The sequence below is a fragment of the Aspergillus eucalypticola genome (genome assembly GCF_003184535.1).
Source record: "Aspergillus eucalypticola CBS 122712 chromosome Unknown BO83scaffold_39, whole genome shotgun sequence".
NCBI lineage: Eukaryota > Fungi > Ascomycota > Eurotiomycetes > Eurotiales > Aspergillaceae > Aspergillus > Aspergillus eucalypticola.
This window is the reverse complement of record NW_020290313.1, coordinates 83,025-103,007: the sequence shown is the minus strand read 5'-3', so window position 1 is coordinate 103,007 and position 19,983 is coordinate 83,025. Positions and strand designations below refer to the sequence as shown.

Below are 19,983 nucleotides of genomic sequence, written 5' to 3'. Positions count from 1 at the left end.
AATATAGAAGGCGGTGAAATAAACTTACCCTCTTCTGTCCTCGCCTTTCCCCCATGTAGCCTTTTCCCTTCTTCGCCATCTTCTCCTTCATCTTCTCCTCTTCCTTTTTATGTGTAACTTCCCTCCTCTCTTGTCTTGTGGACTGCCTTCTATGTTTTCACTATGGCATTCCCCATAGTTCACTCTACTTAAAATAATTTTTTTTCAGGTGGCTTGTCCCCAGCTTACCTCCCTCCCCACGTCATGGCCAACTCCTCCGACGCTCCCCCGCCATCCACCGACGACGACCACTGGGCGCAATGGCTGCCCTCCGTCTATCCAGATGCCCTCCCGGGCGTGGTAGACGCGGAGGCTCTCTCATCTATGACTCCTCAGTTGCAGGATGACTGGGGCTTACTGGAGATGCTTTCCAGCGAAAACCTTTGGTCGACGCAGCCGGATTCCACTAACGACACAACGGTCATCCCCCCGCCCGATGACTTTGTCAATGTCTCTCAGTGGCTCGCTGGCGCATATAGTCCCCCTGTCCCCTGCATGTACTGTCAACAGCACCGACTGCAGTGCCTCGTCATTCGCACCACCCCGGCCAATCCGAATCCCGTCGCATCATGTTCCAGTTGCGTCGCCCTCTTCCGTGAATGCAGCCTCGCCCGCGGCGAGAAGCGCCATCCTGCCGGCTTCGAAACCGTCTTTCCCGTGTTCAATCATATCCATGGTGTCACCGAGTGGACCGAGGAGGAGCTGTTTCCTGCTCCACATGCATTACCGGTGTTGGATACACAGAATGGCCAGGCGCAATCGTCGCAGGACCAGGAAAGAAAGGAAGAGGACGGACAGCACAGGCCACGGTTTTCCCGAAAAGGTGCCAAAGTATTGCGGGATTGGCTTTATCGGAACCAGCATGCTCCGTATCCCACAGACGAACAGAAGGCAGCATTTGCCCAGCAGACCGGCCTCACCGAGAAGCAGATCTCCACCTGGTTTGCCAATGCCCGACGGCGCCATCGTATGGCCCACCGCACCTCGCGACCGAGTCAGATCTTCCGCAGCGGCTCCCCAATGCCCACTTCCCGATCGCCGGCCCTGACTCCAATGGAACGCTGGCAGCGATCACCACCGGACCAAGAACCCGTATCAGAGTCAGCTATTCAGCAAGCTATTGCCGCCGCCGGCACTGATGCCGCCTGGGATTACCCCAGCACCTCTGGCGGCGCGAGTCCCAGTTCTCGCCACTTCGCATCCTCCATCTCGAGTATCGACAGTGAACCGTCACAGGCGTCGTCCGGGAGCTTCTCATCCGCCTGGAGTCATCAGTCCGAGAGCTTTCTGCCGTTCCCCCTGTCGGATGGGTGTCCGCGAGCCCATTCCCGTCGCAGACGGCCCAGGCGCCAGTCGGCCGCGGGGAGCCCATATCAGTGCACTTTCTGTGTGGATATGTTCAAGAAAAAGCATGATTGGGTCCGTCACGAAAAGAGTGTACATTTGTCGTTGGAATCCTGGATATGTAGCGTGGGATCGGGCGCTCTGGATCTCGTTGGCTCGGAGGTATTGCAATGCGATTTCTGCGGAGCCTCTCCACTTACCGAATCTCATTTCTCGACCCATGAGTTCGACGTGTGCGCGGATCGCCCACTATCAGAACGTTCCTTCCGGCGTAAAGACCATTTGATCCAGCACTTTCGCAAGTTTCATCACTGTACCACGGTCCCTGCCTTACGTGTGGAGGCTTGTCGCGTCGTGACGAATGATGTGCAAAGCCGCTGTGGATTTTGTCAGCAAATCCTGTCGACGTGGGCAGCACGCGCGGATCATTTGGCAGAGCACTTCAAAAACGGACGGCGCATGGCGGACTGGTCGGGTGATTGGGGGCTGGACCCCTTGTACCAGGCCATGTTGCGGGATGCTGTCCTGCCTGCGGATCGGTCTGTATACGTTGAGGGGGGTTCTTGACCGTCGCAGATACCATATTCCAGGTATCGTAAGCATATAAACACCATCTACTAGTGGGCAGGTGGTTTTAGACACCTGACGGTTTTGGATAGAGCTGCTCTTCGAATTATCGACTCTTCGACAAGGGCTGAGGTTGGCCGTCTCCTCTGAAACTCCTAACCAGATGACTATACCCAGGCCGACCACGTGCGCGACTGCCAAACGCATCTATATCAAGCCTCCAGTGGTCTTGCCCCGGCGTGAAGATACGATCCGAGGCCTACTTGGGACGGACCTGCATCTGAGTCTTACATGTGCAGGAGCACCAGACTGGAATTTGCTCTCGATTGTCAATGCGTCGGATACTATGAAGAGATCAGCTTGCTGCACGTTCGCGGCATGTCTTGATTAACCTGTCGCGCCACTGATGCCGGCCAAAAACTTGTGTACGCTTTTGGTCTCGGTCTGAAGATATTCTAGCGTAGAGCAGGACCGTGGAGGACGTAGAAAGTATCGCATTATGGAGCTGTAAGAGCCGTGTGATAGTTTATGTATAGTACCCACAATCTCAATTATGGTCCAAGCGGAGCGACTATACATTGAACAATTCCTAATGGCTGGCAAGTGGACCGCTACTATCTTTTTTTTTTTTTTTAAATAAATAGCACCAGCATACTCTGTTTGTAAAAAGAGGGTATTTCCGACCGCTGAATTCTCATGTGGGTGGAACGAAAATACTGCGCTTCTTACCCGCAATATCTCTTGGCATCAAGTGGGCAAATTCGACTTGGCAGCAAGACCAACAACGTCAGCTTCGATAGACTTGGTCGTTCAATATAGCCCTGAATTATATGCAAGTAGCCTAACAAGGTAATATACATAGTACTACACAGAAACATTGCTGAACTGTTGATCCAGAGTTGTTTGTTGAAGTTCTGTTTGTGGTCATTACTAGTACTGCTAGTACCGACCCTTAGGGTTGGGAAATGTATATAAGTACCTAAAAATGTTTGGCACAGTCGCGCTATTTCTCTTCGCGCGCTCGTCTGGCAACTACTTAGTATAGACCAACCATACGTACTCAGCAGCAACTTATTTCCCACAAGAATATAAATAAGCCGGTACTTCGCCACTACTCCAAGCTTCATCGGTGTAGTGCGCACAATAAATAGGGTAACACAGCAGTGATGATTTCCGTTCGGGTAACCATTTCCCCGGGATATGCGGGTTTCCGCTCCGAGGTCCCGACAGACTTTGTAGGGACGGGAGCTACGCGCCGGCTACTAGTTGTGACCTTAACTCCAAGCAGCCTGGTGACCCACAACAGACCGGAGGCCAGACTTTCAGACCTATTGACACATAATCCACAGCATCATTCATCCGAGCCATCCAGGCAAAATCTTCGTATATACATTTGTCTACTGGAAGAATATATCACACACTAAGGGGCACCCCCAAGGCCCCCGCAGGGTGTATGCTTTTGTACAGAACCATGAGGAGAAGAGGTATCGTGCAAGAGTCGTCATCATGAAATCCGCATCACTTTCTTCAGCCCGCGCAGGGACACGGGCTTGACCAAATACTCATCCACCCCCGCCGACAGCGCTTGTTGCTGGCGGTCTGTCGACCCCAAGCCCGTCACGGCGATGATACGCGAGGGAATGAGGCCGTTCTTCTTTTCGTATCGTCGGATATGGTCCGTCGCGACGATGCCGTCCATCACTGGCATCGATATGTCTGTACAATACGGTCAGTTGCAGTCCGGGTGCTAAGACAGGGGAAGAGATGTCTTACCCATCAAGATGAGATCGTGGCGCCGCGTGGCTTCCTTGTACGTGTTCAGGGCTAGTAGTCCGTTGGATGCAGTGTCATAGCTGCAACCAATCTTTCGAATGAACGTCGCCAGAATCTATGAACCAGGATTAGTCATGGCATGCAAAAACGTTGGCAGGATTCTCGACAAACCTTCAAATTGATGTCGTTGTCATCTACGATGAGAACATGTATGTCCTTTGGAGCTTTACTGGGAGGATGAGAATGCGCAGGCTCCAGCGGCGTACAGGGGGAGGCGAAATCAATGGCCGAATCTGGAGCACCTGGCGGCGTCAGACCGAGCGATGCGGACAGGGAGGGCTGCAGTGGCATCGGTGCCGGCCGCGACGGCGGGCAATTGAGCGCAGCCTCACGGGCTAAGGTCTGCACCCGCCGGATAGCGTCGTCAAATTTCTGGGGTCCGAATCTATTCAACGTTAAGTCTGGACAGATCACGAAAGGGGTGTTTGTTATAAGGTCGACCTACGGCTGAGATACCCGAACAACATTTGGAGCCAGCGCCTCGATTTGCGGCAACGGCTTGTTGCTATCCAGTACAATGAAGTATTTGAAACCGCGCTGCACCATCACGTCAAGGGGAGATGGTTTGTCTGGCGTCGGGTGCAGATCACCCTGCTCAACCACGGCCACGTCGCCCTGCGCACGGTCCAAGGATTCGGCCAGTGCCAGCGTCCAGCCCGGTTGCTGAACGAGCACCGAAGTCAGGGAGCTCCGAATGGCCAGCTTGCGTTTGGCTTCGGCCGGCAGGATGCCCGTGGGGATCTCCCGCGGATTGGGATAACCGTCAAATCCAATCAGGCAGGCTGCCATAGGCGGCAGCGGCGTGGCGAGTTCGTCCGGGCTGCCGCGACGGGATGCCTGCGCCGCGCTAGGACGCACGGGGATATAGATGTCAACCTGGGTGCCCACGCCGACTTCGCTGCGTACGTCGATGTGGCCTTCTAACGAGGCAACCAGCTGGCGCACAATGCTGAATCCCAGCCCAAGACCCTCCGATAAAGCGTCTTCCTGCGTAAAAGGAGAGAAGAGCTTGTGTCGGAGGAAGTCTGGACTGATACCCGAACCCGTATCAGTGACCGACAGATGCGCCAAGACTGTGTGTGGGTTGGACTCGCGGCGGGCCTTGGAGAGCGACACCTCGACAAAACCTGCCTTGGTCCACTTCAACGAATTGCCCAGCAGGTTCATCACGATGCGTCGCCAGGCACCAGCTACCGACTGTATCCTCCACGTGCTCCGCTCCTGTACACGCACCACGACTGTGAGTTCCCCATCCAGCCGTATAGAGGTCGGCTGCGCTGGGCGTCCCGTCAAGGGAGCCACCGCTTGGGCCAATCGCTGGCCCGTGTACTGAACATCCGTGACCTCTTCGATGAGGTCGTCGAGGTCGAACACGGTTAGAAGGTTCGTCACGCTGGGTTTGGACTGGTCGGGGCTGGCCTCCTCAGTCGTCGTCAAGTTGTTGATCTTGGCGAAGTCCAAGCTGTTTGTGATTTAGCAAAGGGGGTAGTGTGGTGCTAAATTCATAAACGAACGGGCTAAAAACTTACAGGTGGTTCAAGGTGTCCAGCAGAGTCAATCCACAGCTCTTGACCATGTTCATCCAGTGAGCCTGACTCGAATGCAGCGGGGTTGTCTGCAGCAGTTCTGCGCTGGCCAAAATGCCATGCAGTGGCGACCGCAGCTCATGGCTAACGGAGGAGATGAAATCCGACTTGGACTGCTGGGTGCTGGCCCAATCCACGCGGGCCACCTCGGAGATGATGGAGTCTCCGAACACTTTAAAGTAATGTAGCTCATCGACACCCAGCGCGCGATTGCTGGCCTGGGTCCAGACCAGGGTACCCGCCAGCCAGCGTGATTGATTCCAGTCCCACAATGGGTAGAAGAGTACACAGTAGGCCTCGGGTAAATGCTGGCGCAGTCGACGGCAGATATCGGACATGGTATGATCTCCTTCCGACCGCTCCTCTAGCGAGGGCGACAGAGATTGGCCACCCTCCTCGTCAATCCAGTCGTGCAAATTGAAGAACTGGCCATGAGGGAAGGCGGCAATCATCTGGTTGAGAAGAGCCTCCGTGATGGGTTGATTGGCGCTCACCTCATCTTGATGGGCGCTTCCTAGTACCTCACACGGCTTCTCCGATACGTTGGAAAGGGAGCCCACGCCGGGCAAGTCGACCGGACTGGGGTAGGGATCGGCGAGGAACTCGGGATTGGCGGTGGTGGGGAGAGGCTCCCAGGACCCGGGCTGGCCGGGGCGAACACTGCTTGTTTCGTTAATACGCCTCTACGACCCTTGGGTTTGGACACGGTACTCACACTCCGGCGTTACACCGACTGGCATCCAGGAACACCACACCATCCAGATCCATCGAGTCGCGCAGGGTGAGGCTGGCGCGGGTGAAGATGCGAAATAGGCTTTCGGAGCGGGCCTCGCGTTCGATGACTGAGACGACCGGATATTCGGTGTGGTCGGACACCACGACGCTGGAATCGTGCGTCTCCGATCCGTCGGGCGGAAGGACTTCATCCGGGACGGCGACCGGGACGGGGCGTGGACCCGGTACGTTCACGGAGGTCGAGGTGGCGGTGATCTCGGAGCAAGTGACGGCGGAGAATAAAGAGGCCAATTCGCCCGTCATTTCGGAGGATGCGGACTGGAGCTGCGTAGGAGGCTCTCGCAACGGGTCGTCGGTTAACGACAGGGGCTGCGGGGGTGCAGGCTCAGTGCTGGGCACCAGCGTAGGCCCATGGCTAGGTCCAGGCACATTGGTCGGGTCGAAGGCGGGATGGTCTTTCACGAAGCTGGTCAGACCCTTGACAAGACTCTCGGCGCGGCGATGCGAATGGGAAATGCGAACGTGTTCGAGGTGCTGGGTGACGGCATCGGCCACCTCACGCAGGGAGGCGATCTCTCGATCCCCAAAGTCGGAACGAGGCTTATCATCGATGACGCAAAAGGAACCGAGAACATGACCAGCGGGACTGTACAGCGGGACCTCGGCGTAGAAGCGGAAATAGGGCCATCCGGTGACATAGGGACGATCTTTGAAGAAGTCCTCCTGGGTAAAGTCTCGGACGACGTAACGGGAGGTATTGGCGGTCACGTTGATGGAGTCGACGAGCTTGGAGGGATCCTGCCCGGTGAACAGGGCAATGGAATGAGGACAGACCCCCCAGACCAGGTCGAGGGTGCGGACCCCCAGGTAGATGCCATCATCGGGGTCATGCTGATCCTTATCGCGCAAAGAGATGGATTTGGTGGCTTCGGCGATCAGATATTGATTGGAGCCATCGATGATGGAGATGAAGGCGCGGTTGCAGGCAAAGCGAAAGACAGCCAGCTGAGCCAGCGCCGTGAGAGTGATATCGGACGACAGCCGGACGTCGGGAGTAGTGGAGGAGGAGGTATCCCCATGGGCGGCAGAGTGAGTCGTCTCCTCTGCGGCCGCTTCCAGACGGAGGGCGGGACGATCGACGGTGCAATAGTACCTAGCGCGACGACGGTCAGACTGTGTAAATATAATATCGCAGTTGAATTGGAGAAAAAGGGTAGTGATGATCGACATTGCAGAGAGGATCAGATCAGATCAGATCAGATCAGATCAGAGCTGATCTTGATCTGCTCTAATCCTGTCGGGGAAAAGGCGGAGAAAGTTGGATCAACTTACCGGGACAAGTCTCTGATTCTCTCCCGCTCAGCCTCAGGGTGCTGGAAGGAGGCCGCCATCACTCACGGGACGCTGCTGGCATATCGTAGGATGAGGAAGGGGGAAGGAAAATGGGAAGGGAAACCAAGCAAGATGAAGGTGAAGGAAAAACAAAAAATAGAAAAGAATAAAAACAAGCCGCCACAGCCGGGAAAAGCAAACGAGGGAAGAAAGAGGGAGAAAAAAAGAAAGATGGTGGGCAAACGAAGGAATGTGGGGAATTAGCGGCAGGGTGAGGAATAGTCTACTAGAGGGGAGGGGAGGGAGAGAGAGTAGTATAGAAGAAGGGAGAAGGGAGAAGGGAGAAGAGGGAAAAGGGAAAAGGGAGAAGGGAAAGGAAAGAAGATGGATGGAGAGAGAGAGAGAGAGAGGGATACAAGGAAGGGAACTCGGAGATAGCAAGCCGACTTCATTACTGCTAGTTGGTAGTTAGTTACTGTTAGATACTTACTGCTCCTACGACATCCCGGGCAGTTGGAGCAGGAACTAACTAAGCGACGTGTGACTGGCCGGCGTCCGAACCCGCCGCTGAGCTGAGAATCTCCAACCCGCCCAAAACCGGCTTTTTGCGCCGTCCACCTGCCTGCTCATTGGCGGCCCGCCCCGCTCTCCCCGCTGGGCCAGACCCCCGTCGACCTCCCGCTAGTCCCCTTTCAGCAAGGACGCCGTTGGGCCACGGCTGACTCATCTGCCGCCTGACGTCTCGGGCTTCCAACCGATTAGCCTGAGGCAGCAGCTGGCCACAGGTGATTCAGGCACCCGATAAATTGGGACGGGGGCCGATTGGACACTCAACCATCGCGAGCCCCAACACCTGCATCCTAAGGCAGCAAAGATGCTGTCATCACGATTTATTCTCTGCGCACTAACTATACTATACTCTGCATAGAGCACATATGACGGGCCAGGCGTAAAGTAGGCCGTTAGGCGCGGACCCGCCGATCGGAATCCCGACAAGCTTCCCAGATCAACCATCGATCTGCCTCTCTTCCCTCTCCGATCGAACAGAATGCGATCGAATATGCAAATCGGAGGGTGGAACCCTCCCCCTCGTGCGAGTTTAACTTAAAAATTACCCAAAACTTCGAAGTGCGATCGACCCGATCGGGGAGGAAAGCAGCCTTTAGGGTAACTTAATAATGACCAGGGCGGAAGGTGACCTCCGCTCAAGCCCGCCGTCAAACAAAACCACCGATCCGCTGCAGCGGAAACGGCCAACCCCATCCACCACCCCCTTGCCGCCTCTCCGTCTATACGCCTGACAGAATAACTGCATTGAACTTCAGGCTATGTGATAACTACTCTTGTGACGGCGACACTTACCACCCTAATTCAAGGATAATCTTGCATGTGCTCGAAGGATTGCGCCATTGTTGATTTCTAATCAATCTTCCCCTCCGCATTTGTAAAACACAAATGATATATTATCAACCCCTACAATGTCTCTAATGATATATTATGCATCATGCATCTCCGACAGGGGGAATAAACACTCATGGTTGTCTTGAATCCACATAGATCCATCTGCAATTCCATTCTCCTGCCAATATGTCCACTACCCCCCTTCGTACTGCTCTAATCGGCTTGTCATCCTCTGCCATCACCTCCTGGGCGGCCGATGCCCACCTGCCGGCAATCCAGAGTACTGCAGGTCGAGAGCTCTACCAGATCACATCTCTCTGCAACAGCAGTGTGGCCGCTGCAGAATCCGCCATCCGGACTTACCAGCTGGACCCGACCACCGTAAAACCTTATGGCAACCCAGATGATCTGGCCGCCGATCCCGCCATCGATCTCGTCATCTGCAATACGCGCGTCGACAAGCATTACGAGACCGTGCTGGCCAGTGTCCGCGCTGGCAAGTCCGTCTATATCGAGTGGCCCATTGCTAGCTCGCTGGCCCATGTGGACGACCTGCTCGCCGTAGCGGGTGCTAGTGGGGCGCGGGTGGCCGTAGGCCTCCAGGGCCGCTTTGCTCCCGCCGTGCTTAAAGTCAAGGAGATCCTGCGCTCTGGCCAGCTGGGTCGCCTGCTGAGCACAGAGGTCCGTGGCTTTGGCGGCACGTTCGATCGAGAGTTTCTGCCCCCGGGTCTGAAGTACTTTTCGCAGAAGGAAGTGGGCGGCAATCCCATCGTCATTGGTTTTGGTCATAGTTCGTCTTTATCCCCCTCTTCTTCTGGTGCTAGCCGTTTGCGTTGAGCTCAGAGCAGCTGTAGCAGACTAGCACTGACATGAGGATAGTGATTGATTATGTCCAATCCGTCGTGGGGAATGTGGTTGTCGGCACCGATGAAGCGCGTACCCAGATCCAGCGGCCTCGTATCCGCATTCGTGATCCCCAGACACGGGAGTTCGTGGAAGTGGTTGACTCAGATGTGCCGGATTTACTGAGTGTGCATGGTATGACCTGGAGCCTGCCGCATTGCTATGAAATGTTGCATGGTACGCTAACAGGCGACAGGGTCCCTGCCTGAATCATCCTATACAGTCCCTGGGGCCAGTCTCGTGGCATATTTTGCGCGAGGTCAACCTTTCCCGGGAGACCCATCGCTCTCGTGGACGCTGAACTGCGAAGCGGGAGCCATTCGTTTGTCGGCGCCTGCAGGGATATCGCTGCAGGCGGACGCGTACCAGAACCCGGCGACCATTTCGGTTCACCACCACGCCACGGACACAGTGGAGGCCGTGGAGTGGTCGTGGTCGGAGGACCAGCTGGAGTTGCCGGTCATGGCCCGTTCCGTCCAGCGGACCCTGATCGACTTTGCCAAGGGCAACCCCGACGGTTACGTGTCGTTGGAAGACGCCGCCGGTCGGGCCAGGCAACTGGCTCGGTGGTTGGATGGCTTTAACAAATGATATTCTCAGTCGGTGGACGCACTTGTCAATGCTGATGCATAGTGTGTGGCCCAGATGAGTGCATTACGTAGCTCAGATTAAGACTCTGTTGTGGATAGTGTTCAATCCTATTTTATAGGTATTGGTCATGTGCGATTTGATATATGTGGTTTACCTGCTCGCTGCAAGGTAAAAGTAAAGGTTATGCTGTCTCGTTCCTCATATTGTCCACAGGTTACGAAGATTCAAGGACACTTAAATGGCGGACAAATGAGAGCTCTCGGTAGAAGGTACAGATAGGTTTAGAAAATAAAGAAGTAAAATTTGCCTAAGCGGCTAGACACTTTATTCAAGGTAAAATGACCCGCTCATCCCAGCTATATCGCACATCTTACATGTTCAGAGCAAAGTAAGATGTCCCAATCTGCTCCTGGGACCAGCTCCTCATGAACCCCTCCCAATCAACTGCCTTGACATCCGGATAACGGGCATTGTCCAGCTCGCCCCAACAAAGGTCTGTCCACTGACCCAGTAGTAGTGAAAGAACCTATAAAAGTAACCCTCGGTTAGTCGAGATTGAGAGGATGAAACAGGAATTGAAAGTGTGGACTTACAAGGACATATAGCTGTAAACATCCTGAGGGCTCGTCGTCCGCTTATCATGCATGGTCTTGTCCAGGTCCTCGAGGGATCCGCGGTTTTCCAGTGTAACAGGAGTGCCGTAGACCTTTTCATACGACTTGGCAATCTCCTGGATCGTAGCACGGCCTCCGACAACTGAAGGCAAGAAGCCCATTCATTAGCACTAGTTCTCAAGAGGAATATTGGATTGACGACTTACACTTCAGCACACCCTTTGCTTCCGAATCCAAGACCACCTTTGCCGTGTACTTGGCCGCATCGTCGTAGGTCGTTCCCTCCATGATCTCATTCCCATCACCCCAGTAGCGGAAGGTGTTGGTCTGAACATCCACAATGTTGAAGGAGGGACTGAAGATGGGCCCCATGAAGCCACCGATGAGAATATGCCCTCCCGCAACCTTCGTCTTTGTATCGAGGTAGTTCTTGATGTGGATCATGGGATCCTTGGGGAACAAGTCGCCCAACTTCAATTTCGTGTAATCCAGTGCCCAGTCGCTAGCCACGTAGCGCGGAACATTGGCCGATTCGCAAGCATCAATGAGAAGTTTCTGGCCATCCACCATGAGCTTGTCATCGCCCAGGTAGCAGCAGACAACGACATCGCAGCCTTGGACGAACGTGGCAATGGCGTCCTGATCAAACGCCGTACCTTCAACCGGCAAACATTCCTTCTCCGGAAGGCTCCCTTTGAGATCCTCGCCGTCATCAGGAACACCTCTTCCGCGTCTGCCCAGAAGCTGGCTAGTTTGTCCGCAAATATCAAGTTGGTGGAGGGTGACCTTGATGACCCGAGTGCCATCTGCCGCAATGCTCAACGCTCAACGACCTCGCCCATCTGGGGAGTATATAGTGTACAGGTAGGTCAACGGGCCTGTCTTTGGTCTACATAGATCGCTTTTTTTAATTGACTGCGTCTCGACAGGCCGCAATTGGCAACAAGGCGGAAGAAACGCAAGGAAAAGCGTTGACCGATGAGTCTATTCGACAAAAGGTTAAGTTCTTCGTCTACAGCCCCGTTGATCGCGGCGGCGAGGAGCACTCGCTTGAAAATCCCACCAAGATACCCCATTTCATCAAGAAAGATAATATTGAACACCATCTGGTCAACTGAAGCAAAGATGGCAACATGGACTCGGTGATCCTGCGCCCGGCTGCCTTCTTCGAAAAGCTGACTCCGAATTTCTTCGACAAGGTTTTCACCACATGCTTCAAGATGGCATTGGCTGGAAAGCCGCTGCAGCTTGTCGCCACAAGCGACATTGAATACTTCGGCGCTGAAGCTTTCCTCAATCCGGAAAAGTACAAGGGGAGGACCATTTCTCTTGCCGGTGATATGCTCACCTTCGAAGGGATGGGGTTGATCTTTGAACAGAAGACTGGACAGCCACTGCCCATGATATTCCGCCCGATATGCTCGTTCTTCATGGCCATGATGAAGGATATGGGATACATTTTCCAGTGGTATCGAAAGGAAGGATATAGGGCTGACATTCCGAGGTTGAGAGAGACATATCCCAAAATGATGGACTTTGCAACCTGGTTGAAGAAGGAATTGGATTCAAGAGATAGTCGGATCTGGAAGGCACATGTGATGTATAGTATAATGATATACCCAACAGCATGAACCGAGTAAAGGAAATTGTGAAATATCATCTATCAGAATTGCTTGCCTTTGACGCTGGTGTAGTAATCGAAAAAGATATCTTCGGTACACATCGATCTCTGGAATGATTATCTGTGACGCATAACGTACATCTATCTGCCGACCGGTTTAGCTCTTGGTATGGTATTTCCCTATCAAAGCTCATCATGTCTAGTCTTTCTACTTTCGCGCATCAACAGAAGATTCTCCCTCCGTGTCCACGCCAGTCTCGCCGCACCCTCCGCCACCATAGTGATATCCTTTAACGACCCAACAATAGGAACGCCATGCCCGATAGCCTCCTGCACGGCACGGTGCACAAGCTCTCCATCGAAATAATCGGTCAAGATGATCGCGTAGTCCACTCTCTCTTGTTTTGTTGCTTTTCTCGTTTCGTGTGGGTCTGTAGGAAGTCAACACTGATACTCATACGGGGCTAAGTGGTCCATGAGACATACCCGACATAGCTTGCAAATAAACTTGAATATTATTTGCCAAAGTTTCCATGTAGTTCTTCTCAGCTGCCATGATCTGGCTACGCGTAAGAACCAGGTCGGGGATGTTCCCATGCGTCCACCAGGAATCTAGATTTAGCGGAAGTTCGTCGAGCGTCTCCCCGTCTTCAAAATCTCTGTTACCACCGAGCTGATCCTCCAGCAATGGCTCGAGCCCCAGCAACAGCTCCACTGCCGGATCATAACCCTTCAACGTCAACCTTGTCTTCAGCACCGCCTGTATCAAGAATCCGTTATCAAGACCCTGAACAACCAGGGTTTTCAACTGAGCATCACCGTCAACAAGCTCCTTCACAAGGCGGTACTGAATCCTATCCCCACTCCACGGATCTAAGGGAAGATATGGATACACTGACTGGCCCTTGCGGCGGCGCTGTGGCGACCCGTCGTACAACTGAACACCACAATGGGTTTCTCCCTGGTGGACAACCAGGACACGATCATCCTGGTCGATCGCCGGATTGAGGTAGTGAGTGCAGAAGGAGCGCGGGGGCACGGCACCCTCGAGGATGGTGATGCCCACCTGCTGCCCGGCTTGAATAACAGTCTCTCTCAGCGTGTCGTTGAAGAAGTCGGGTACGCCGACCACGGCCCAGGTCACGTTGACGCCGTGGGCTGCAAGGGAAGTAGCCTTGAGCTCGGCGAGTACTTCCGTGAGTGTTTCCGTGACGTCGGATAGAGACAGTTTCTGCTTGATCAGGCCGCGCGAGACGAGGAAGGACTTGGCCTTTTGTTGGAGAGAGACGGGGATGATCCCGTAGACAGTGTCAGACATCGAGCGGATCGAGTCTTGAGTCCAGATGACGTATGCGTTGCTTCTGATGGAGACTCTAGCATCGATCACTTCGAACAAGCTCCACATGACGCTGGTCAGGAGCGCCAGCGGTGTCGACCTAGATCCGCTTCTCGGCTTCCCAAGCCCGGATCGCTGAAAATGGTCCATGGACAGTTCTTCGATCTGCCGCTGGTACTCCTTGTGATTGACTACCCCCAATAGGGTGAAATTGTTTATAGAATTTGCGTAGGAGGCAAAGACAAAACGATGGCCGAGGTCGATGCCGATGGGATCGTTGGGAGGAGCATTGTCGCAGGTCTCTTCTGCCACAGCCGCCGTGGAAACACACCACCACGACAGGACCAGAAGGAGTTGCGAGAGGTTCATAATACGGATGAAAAATTTTTAAATTTTTTTTCTTCATATCATTTTGCTCTTTGCGGGTGGCGGGTGGTTAGCCTCATTTATAGGGAAGACGGTGGCCAGGCAGAATCGGAGCTAAAGACCCTCGTGCCTGAACCAAGTGGATCCAACCCATCAGGGTCTGCACCCAAACAAGACTAGCTCGTCTTGGTTGTCAGACAAATATATTTTATATCAAGACAATGCTGCTGGACATACTGCATATTTACATACACCATCAATTCTTTCTCAAGGTCATAATGAGCTCAAAGTCCTCCATTTTTGTTCAACAATGGTTCCACCTGGGAGATGAGCAAGCCAGATTGAAACTGAGAAATACCTGTCTACTAGCGTACGTACTCTCGGAATATAGCAAAGAGGGTCGCGAAGATCATTACTCCGACCCTTGATCCCTCATCTATGCCCCAGCTTGCTCGCATTGTCATCTTTCGTTCGAAGCTTCTTCTCTGCTTGCATACGATGTTTTGCATTGAGAAGTGGGCGTTGACTGAGGTCAGGTTCCGGGAAAAAGACATGCAAGCGGCACCGAGCGATGACCAGAATCCAAGTACTACGGTTCGTGCATCTCAAAGTCGGACTCGCAATCAGTCTCACATCCTTTCAGATGCCGGCGGAGACTGAGCAGCCCGCGGGCATCCAGATAGTCCGGCCAGCTCGCGTACCAGTCCAGAAACTCAGGGATCGAGTCAAAGCGCGGCTTCCGTCCATAGAGCACCTGTGGCTGCAAGATGCCCTCCTCCTCCATAAAGACCACACGCCAACCCCACTCCCGGATATTGGGGGCGTCCTGGACGCCTTCATCCTGGTAATGGATCCCCTCCATATCCTCATCTGGACTCTTCCGGCAGTAGAGATACGCGCTGTACCATTTCGGATACTCCCCGACGTAGCCGGTGCCCATGACCACGCCCGCCCAGACATCCAGATCCACATCTGGGGAGGCCGGAATCTGGACCTTGTTGATCAAGTCCGTGTACTCCCCCTCCAGCCCGCTCCCGCAGCCACGCACATTCCTGGCGTACACGTGCATGGTACTGGTCCCGCTCCTCCTGTGTATCCAGACAGGGGAGGGTGCCATATCGCGTCTGTACGAACAGACCTGCCTCCAAGGGGGCGATGCCCGAGTGGCGAAAGTCCGGGTCTTCCACCTCATGGGCATACGCCAAGAGCCGGCCCAGCTCCTCACAGCGCGGGATCGGCTCCGAGGCTAAGTCTAGATACTCGCCCTCGGCGGCCGCCCACTCCTCCGCCTGCCGTTGGAACACTTCCTGTAGGGTGTCGAGAAAGATCTGGCGGGCTTCTGGTGTGCGCAGCCGCGGCGGGTGGAGCCCATCCAGGGAGAACAGGGGGAATGTGTCCTCGACCAGCAGCGCGGGCACTGCCGCCAACTCCCGCGTCTGCCGGAACTGGTTTCTCTTGCGGCGCTCCTCGGGATCGTTGTCACTGGCCGCTTCGTCTCGGTTCAAGTCCTCAAATCGGCGCCAATCCCACATCTTGCGGATTTTTTCCTCCTCCGTCGCGAGCCCGCGGGCGTTGATCTCATCGATGCGGTCCTGGACGAATTGTCGGTTGGCTGCTGCCATGCGTGTGCGGTACCGATCAACGGCCTTTCGCATGGTCTCGTCCGCGTCGTGGGACGGTGGGTTGGTGTTGTTCAGAGCGTTCGTTGGCATACTGAGTCACAGCAGCTTGTGAAGGAGGTGGTAAGGATTAGAAAGAGAGGAAGAGGCTCTGAAGTGGGGAATTCCTATATAAAAGGCTGGGTGTATTTAGGCTTCCAGCTGCAGCCTAGACTGAGAAAACTATAGTATCCGCTACCGTCCCACTTTCCACTTTCCCTGAAATTATCTTGAGACATTTGGGTCACCCCGTTTGCTCTGTAGCCTGGAATATGTCCGATACGTTCGCCATCAGAGTGTCCTCCAAGGTAGACCACCCAGGCTTTCCCATTACCCTCAGTAAATCCTGCGCACGGGCATCCGGCCCGATGTCATAATGAACCATCTTGTTGGCACCTGGCAGTTCGCTTGAAAACTCACGATCGGGGAAAGCTTACTGATATATGGACACGACTTCGTGCCATGTAAAGGGGTTCCCAAAAGCGAAGAGACGCTCATTCTTCACTTCCGGGTGGGTGAGACCCGCCACATGGAGAAGTGCAACATCCTCCACATCAACGTAGTAGGCGCCTGTGATTCTATGTCAGATGTATTACTCAAAACCTGGAGTACAGAGCTGAGATACCTTTAGGTATGATGTGCTGCAGGAATGGCCAGACCTGATCAAACTGGTTACGAAAAATAGCTGCGGGCCAGCCAGATGATGAGGAATGGCCCTGAGAATTAGCATCGATGGAGGCCCCGAAGCATACAGACGGCAGGACTGAATGACGAAGGTCAGCTAATTGTCAAGACCCATACAAATAGTGCGTTTGGCTTACCCGTATTTATAAAGAACCCCGGGCGATTCTCTGCTGCCCACTTCCATATCTCCTGCTCACCCAGAGTCTTGCTGGCGGCGTATATGTCGAAGCCTTTTTTTCGGACTCAAGGCGTTTGTCTGGCTTCTGCGGACAGCCTCTTCATTCCACGCATTCGCAGATATAGACATGCTTGACCCCTCTTGGTGCTCCGAGAAGGATGAGAGGGTTGCTGCCTCGGACGAGGAAGTGTATACGAATCGCTTTATTGTGTCTTCTCTCGCTGCGCTGATAAGGAGGCTTCGATTAGTACTGATAACCCCCGTGATCAATACGGGTGTGTGGCCCAGGATAGTTGCGACGTGGGCCACGCCAGACATCCCTGTCGTTGTCGATTAGTCCTGTGGAGCAAACCTGCCGAGCTGTTATGCCTGATCCACGATTGTGGAAGAACTTACCTTTGACTGCTTGGTCGAAGGCACCAAGCGCAGTCATGTCCTCAACCCTGGCTAGCTCAAACCGGTCGCCACCATACTTCTCGTGGGACAGGTGTTCAATCCATTGGCTCTTAGATGGGTCCCGTACAGTTCCACAGACTTTGTAGCCCTGCTGTAGGAGCTGTTCCGCCATGTGAGAGGCGACATAGCCGTTGACACCAGTAACTAGAACACAAGAGTCTTTCGGGATTCCAGTATTGGTGGAAGCGGGCGCCATGTTGTTTCAAGGTAACTCTTTTAAGGGGGAGGTGGAAGTGAAAGGGATCAGCATACCCTTGTTTATATGTATAATCCTTACCTCGTTTATCTAATTCATTTTGTATATGATGGCATTCTTAACATGACATCTATTTCGGCCCCGAGGCAGAGATGATGAATGGTTTTGCATGATTTGACTAACGGTGCCCCTTTCGGGGCTTCGTTTTAATGCCGAACGGCAAGGGCATGTATCCTTATATGACAGCATGGCTTCTGAGATTCAGTGGGCTTTCTAGTTCTATCTTTGACTGGGTCACGCCAATGCTTGTTAGCATACCGGCGTGATGAACACGGCCTTGACTACACGCAGTTGCCGGCGTTGCAATCAGAAGAAGATACGATGTGATAAAGCCCGGCCTTGCGCGAGTGGCGTCAAGTCGGCCTCGGAGTGCGTCTTCCCAGGCCCCGATCGAGCCACGACGCAAGAAACGGTCACTGAAGGCTCAACTGGTTTCACGCCTGAGGGCCCTGGAGAAGGAGGTGCAGGCTCTAACCGAAAAGCTGGAGACTGTGAATTACAACCCAAGGCATCACCCCCAGCCAGCAGAGAACAGCACCGCTGTGAAAGGCGAGCGCGGGAAATTGTTTGTGGACAGAGGATCCTCCCAGTATATCAACCACGAGGTGCTTGTTGACTTAGAAACACAGGTTGGTAGGCTCTGCGAATGTGGCACTTGCAATACTGACAAAGGGCGCCTTGCCGGGTCGTACCGGATGATCGAAGACAGTCAGCACTGCAAGCATCGCCTTGGGAAAGCGAAGGATGAGTCTGGGACGCAAGAGGTGGCATCAGTCGGCAGGGAGCATAAAATGGTATCCGGCAATGGATTCGTATTCCAGTATTCGTCGATGGCAGTTTCCCTATCCGACTTTTACCCCAGCAGCGTCCAGCACTCTATCTTATGGGACTTGTTCGAAGAGAATGTTGCCCCGTTGAACATAATCTTCCATAAGCCATCGCTTGCTAAAATCTTGAACAGTGCAGCTGCAACGACTATTCCCGGCGACAGGGCCTCTGAGGCTATGAGGTTTGCCGTATACTTTGCTGCTATCACCAGCATGAACCCAGAGCGGTGCAAGCATGTATTTGACCAGGAACGTGGGAATCTGCAGCAGCACTATTGATTCGCTACACAACAAACATTAGCGCGTGCCAACTTTCTTCAGTCGCACAACCTGACCGTGCTTCAGGCCACAATCCTCTTTTTAACTTCTCTACGTGGGGAAGACGATGCCGCCTTCGCCTGGGTTATGACAGCGGCTGTACATCGCATAGCACAGGGGCTAGGGTTACATCGTGATGGTACATACCTTGGATTAAACCCGTTTGGAGCAGAAGTACGACGCCGGATATGGTGGGAATTATACTTATTAGACTGCCAGTCTTCCGCGTTTCGTGCCGTTGGTACGCAAATCAAAGAGGGAACATACGAAACCAAGTTACCCCGGAATATTCATGACTCGGATATACCGCTCGAATCAAGGTCGTTCCACAACGAAAGATCCAGCTTCACTGATGTGACATTCTGTTTGATACGGTGTGAAATGACAATGCTCACATTGACAACTTCACTCAGATCTGCATAGTAGCAGCGGCGGTCACGGCAAAGACAGTTCACTGGACAGGGTAGCAAGGCTTCATGGACTGAAGCAGATTCATAGTAGATTGCGCAGACGATACCTGGACTTCTGTGACGTCTCAATTCCGTTACAGTGGGTAACAGCCACAGTCATCCGCCTGGCTCTTGCCCGATCATAGTTGATTGCTCATCTCCCCGAAGGTATGTCCGCGGCAGAGCAGACATTGGTGCTGTCGAATGTGGAAGCACTTAAACAGGAACGGATCTTTGAGACGGCAATTGAAGTACTAGAGTCTGCGAATCTGCTTGAGACTGACCCTCGCACCAAGCGTGGTCATGGCTCTTCGAGAAATACCCGCAATGGCATGCTGCCATTTTTGTCCTGAGGCAGATTGGCGTTGTGCCACAAACAATGCTGACTGACCGAGCCTGGGCTGTAGCATCCAAAGTCGTTGCACGATGGAGAAACAATGACTTCCAAAAGGATGGGGTGACCTCAGCATTGGTGTCGCATCTTATGGAGCAAGCTGCAGTCGCACAGGGATGCATCGGGGACGGAGGAGAGATCAGAGACGAGCCACGATCACCGCCTGATATTGTATCATAAAAAAAATTAGCTAGTGTATCGAGTGCTCAGCTGATAATAAACTGATATCAAGGTGATATGAAGTTTCATTGTCTGGCTTTGTGTCCCGGAACAGACCGAGGCTGAGTGCACCTGTCCCGCAATGAATCTTGTCAAGGTATATTCTATGCGAATCTAAAGAGATATATGATGAAGCAATGGGCATCAGCCGCTGCCCATATGCCATCGACAATTTTCCCACATCCACGCGAGTTTGAGTGAGGAGAATGGTTGGCTTCCTGTAGACGTCTTGGAGAATACACAATTCTGGCAATATGTGACTCACTATGAATACCA

At 53.5% G+C, this 19,983-nt stretch overlaps 9 protein-coding genes across 9 annotated transcripts; 4 read left to right on the top strand and 5 right to left on the bottom strand.

Annotated features, from left to right (window-relative positions):
* Window positions 1–91: 91 nt before the first annotated feature.
* Window positions 92–2,032, top strand: BO83DRAFT_164778 (homeobox domain-containing protein). Its single transcript, XM_025526348.1, has one exon. It carries the CDS (start codon window positions 244–246, stop codon window positions 1,948–1,950), a length of 1,707 nt encoding a protein of 568 aa, XP_025382829.1. The 5' UTR covers window positions 92–243; the 3' UTR covers window positions 1,951–2,032.
* A 1,263-nt stretch (window positions 2,033–3,295) lies between these two features.
* Window positions 3,296–7,718, bottom strand: BO83DRAFT_382906 (sensor histidine kinase). The gene is made up of 7 exons (XM_025532342.1): window positions 7,437–7,718; window positions 6,085–7,257; window positions 5,313–6,029; window positions 4,229–5,245; window positions 3,895–4,168; window positions 3,724–3,838; window positions 3,296–3,666 (listed from the first exon to the last, which is right to left on the bottom strand). The coding sequence occupies exons 1-7, from the start codon at window positions 7,493–7,495 to the stop codon at window positions 3,455–3,457; spliced, it is 3,567 nt and encodes a 1,188-aa protein (XP_025382828.1). The 5' UTR covers window positions 7,496–7,718; the 3' UTR covers window positions 3,296–3,454.
* Window positions 7,719–8,658: 940 nt separating this feature from the next.
* On the top strand, window positions 8,659–10,604 carry BO83DRAFT_164751 (Gfo/Idh/MocA family protein). Its single transcript, XM_025526347.1, has 3 exons — window positions 8,659–9,627; window positions 9,717–9,875; window positions 9,937–10,604. Exons 1-3 carry the CDS (start codon window positions 9,024–9,026, stop codon window positions 10,329–10,331), a joined length of 1,158 nt encoding a protein of 385 aa, XP_025382827.1. The 5' UTR covers window positions 8,659–9,023; the 3' UTR covers window positions 10,332–10,604.
* A 97-nt stretch (window positions 10,605–10,701) lies between these two features.
* BO83DRAFT_457006 (nmrA-like family protein) lies at window positions 10,702–11,751 on the bottom strand (the record flags this gene model as incomplete). The annotated part of the gene is made up of 5 exons (XM_025537088.1): window positions 10,702–10,779; window positions 10,821–10,857; window positions 10,925–11,087; window positions 11,152–11,620; window positions 11,668–11,751. 5 exons carry the CDS (start codon window positions 11,749–11,751, stop codon window positions 10,702–10,704), a joined length of 831 nt encoding a protein of 276 aa, XP_025382826.1.
* BO83DRAFT_457004 (uncharacterized protein) lies at window positions 11,612–12,603 on the top strand. Its single transcript, XM_025537087.1, has 3 exons — window positions 11,612–11,653; window positions 11,687–11,809; window positions 11,875–12,603. Exon 3 carries the CDS (start codon window positions 12,079–12,081, stop codon window positions 12,574–12,576), a length of 498 nt encoding a protein of 165 aa, XP_025382825.1. The 5' UTR covers window positions 11,612–11,653; window positions 11,687–11,809; window positions 11,875–12,078; the 3' UTR covers window positions 12,577–12,603.
* A 19-nt stretch (window positions 12,604–12,622) lies between these two features.
* BO83DRAFT_382904 (uncharacterized protein) lies at window positions 12,623–14,304 on the bottom strand. Its single transcript, XM_025532341.1, has 2 exons — window positions 13,053–14,304; window positions 12,623–12,997 (listed from the first exon to the last, which is right to left on the bottom strand). The coding sequence occupies exons 1-2, from the start codon at window positions 14,269–14,271 to the stop codon at window positions 12,750–12,752; spliced, it is 1,467 nt and encodes a 488-aa protein (XP_025382824.1). The 5' UTR covers window positions 14,272–14,304; the 3' UTR covers window positions 12,623–12,749.
* Window positions 14,305–14,857: 553 nt separating this feature from the next.
* On the bottom strand, window positions 14,858–16,010 carry BO83DRAFT_421244 (uncharacterized protein; the record flags this gene model as incomplete). Its single annotated transcript, XM_025534979.1, has 2 exons — window positions 15,330–16,010; window positions 14,858–15,289 (listed from the first exon to the last, which is right to left on the bottom strand). Exons 1-2 carry the CDS (start codon window positions 15,978–15,980, stop codon window positions 14,858–14,860), a joined length of 1,083 nt encoding a protein of 360 aa, XP_025382823.1. The 5' UTR covers window positions 15,981–16,010.
* A 106-nt stretch (window positions 16,011–16,116) lies between these two features.
* Window positions 16,117–17,440, bottom strand: BO83DRAFT_456989 (NAD(P)-binding protein; the record flags this gene model as incomplete). Its single annotated transcript, XM_025537086.1, has 6 exons — window positions 16,117–16,333; window positions 16,364–16,496; window positions 16,552–16,689; window positions 16,748–16,814; window positions 16,882–17,108; window positions 17,185–17,440. 6 exons carry the CDS (start codon window positions 17,438–17,440, stop codon window positions 16,171–16,173), a joined length of 984 nt encoding a protein of 327 aa, XP_025382822.1. The 3' UTR covers window positions 16,117–16,170.
* Window positions 17,441–17,649: 209 nt separating this feature from the next.
* BO83DRAFT_403396 (C6 transcription factor) lies at window positions 17,650–19,668 on the top strand (the record flags this gene model as incomplete). Its single annotated transcript, XM_025533614.1, has 9 exons — window positions 17,650–17,733; window positions 17,754–17,873; window positions 17,896–18,133; window positions 18,173–18,580; window positions 18,629–19,021; window positions 19,059–19,108; window positions 19,196–19,210; window positions 19,241–19,345; window positions 19,411–19,668. 9 exons carry the CDS (start codon window positions 17,650–17,652, stop codon window positions 19,666–19,668), a joined length of 1,671 nt encoding a protein of 556 aa, XP_025382821.1.
* Between the last annotated feature and the right edge of the window lie 315 nt (window positions 19,669–19,983).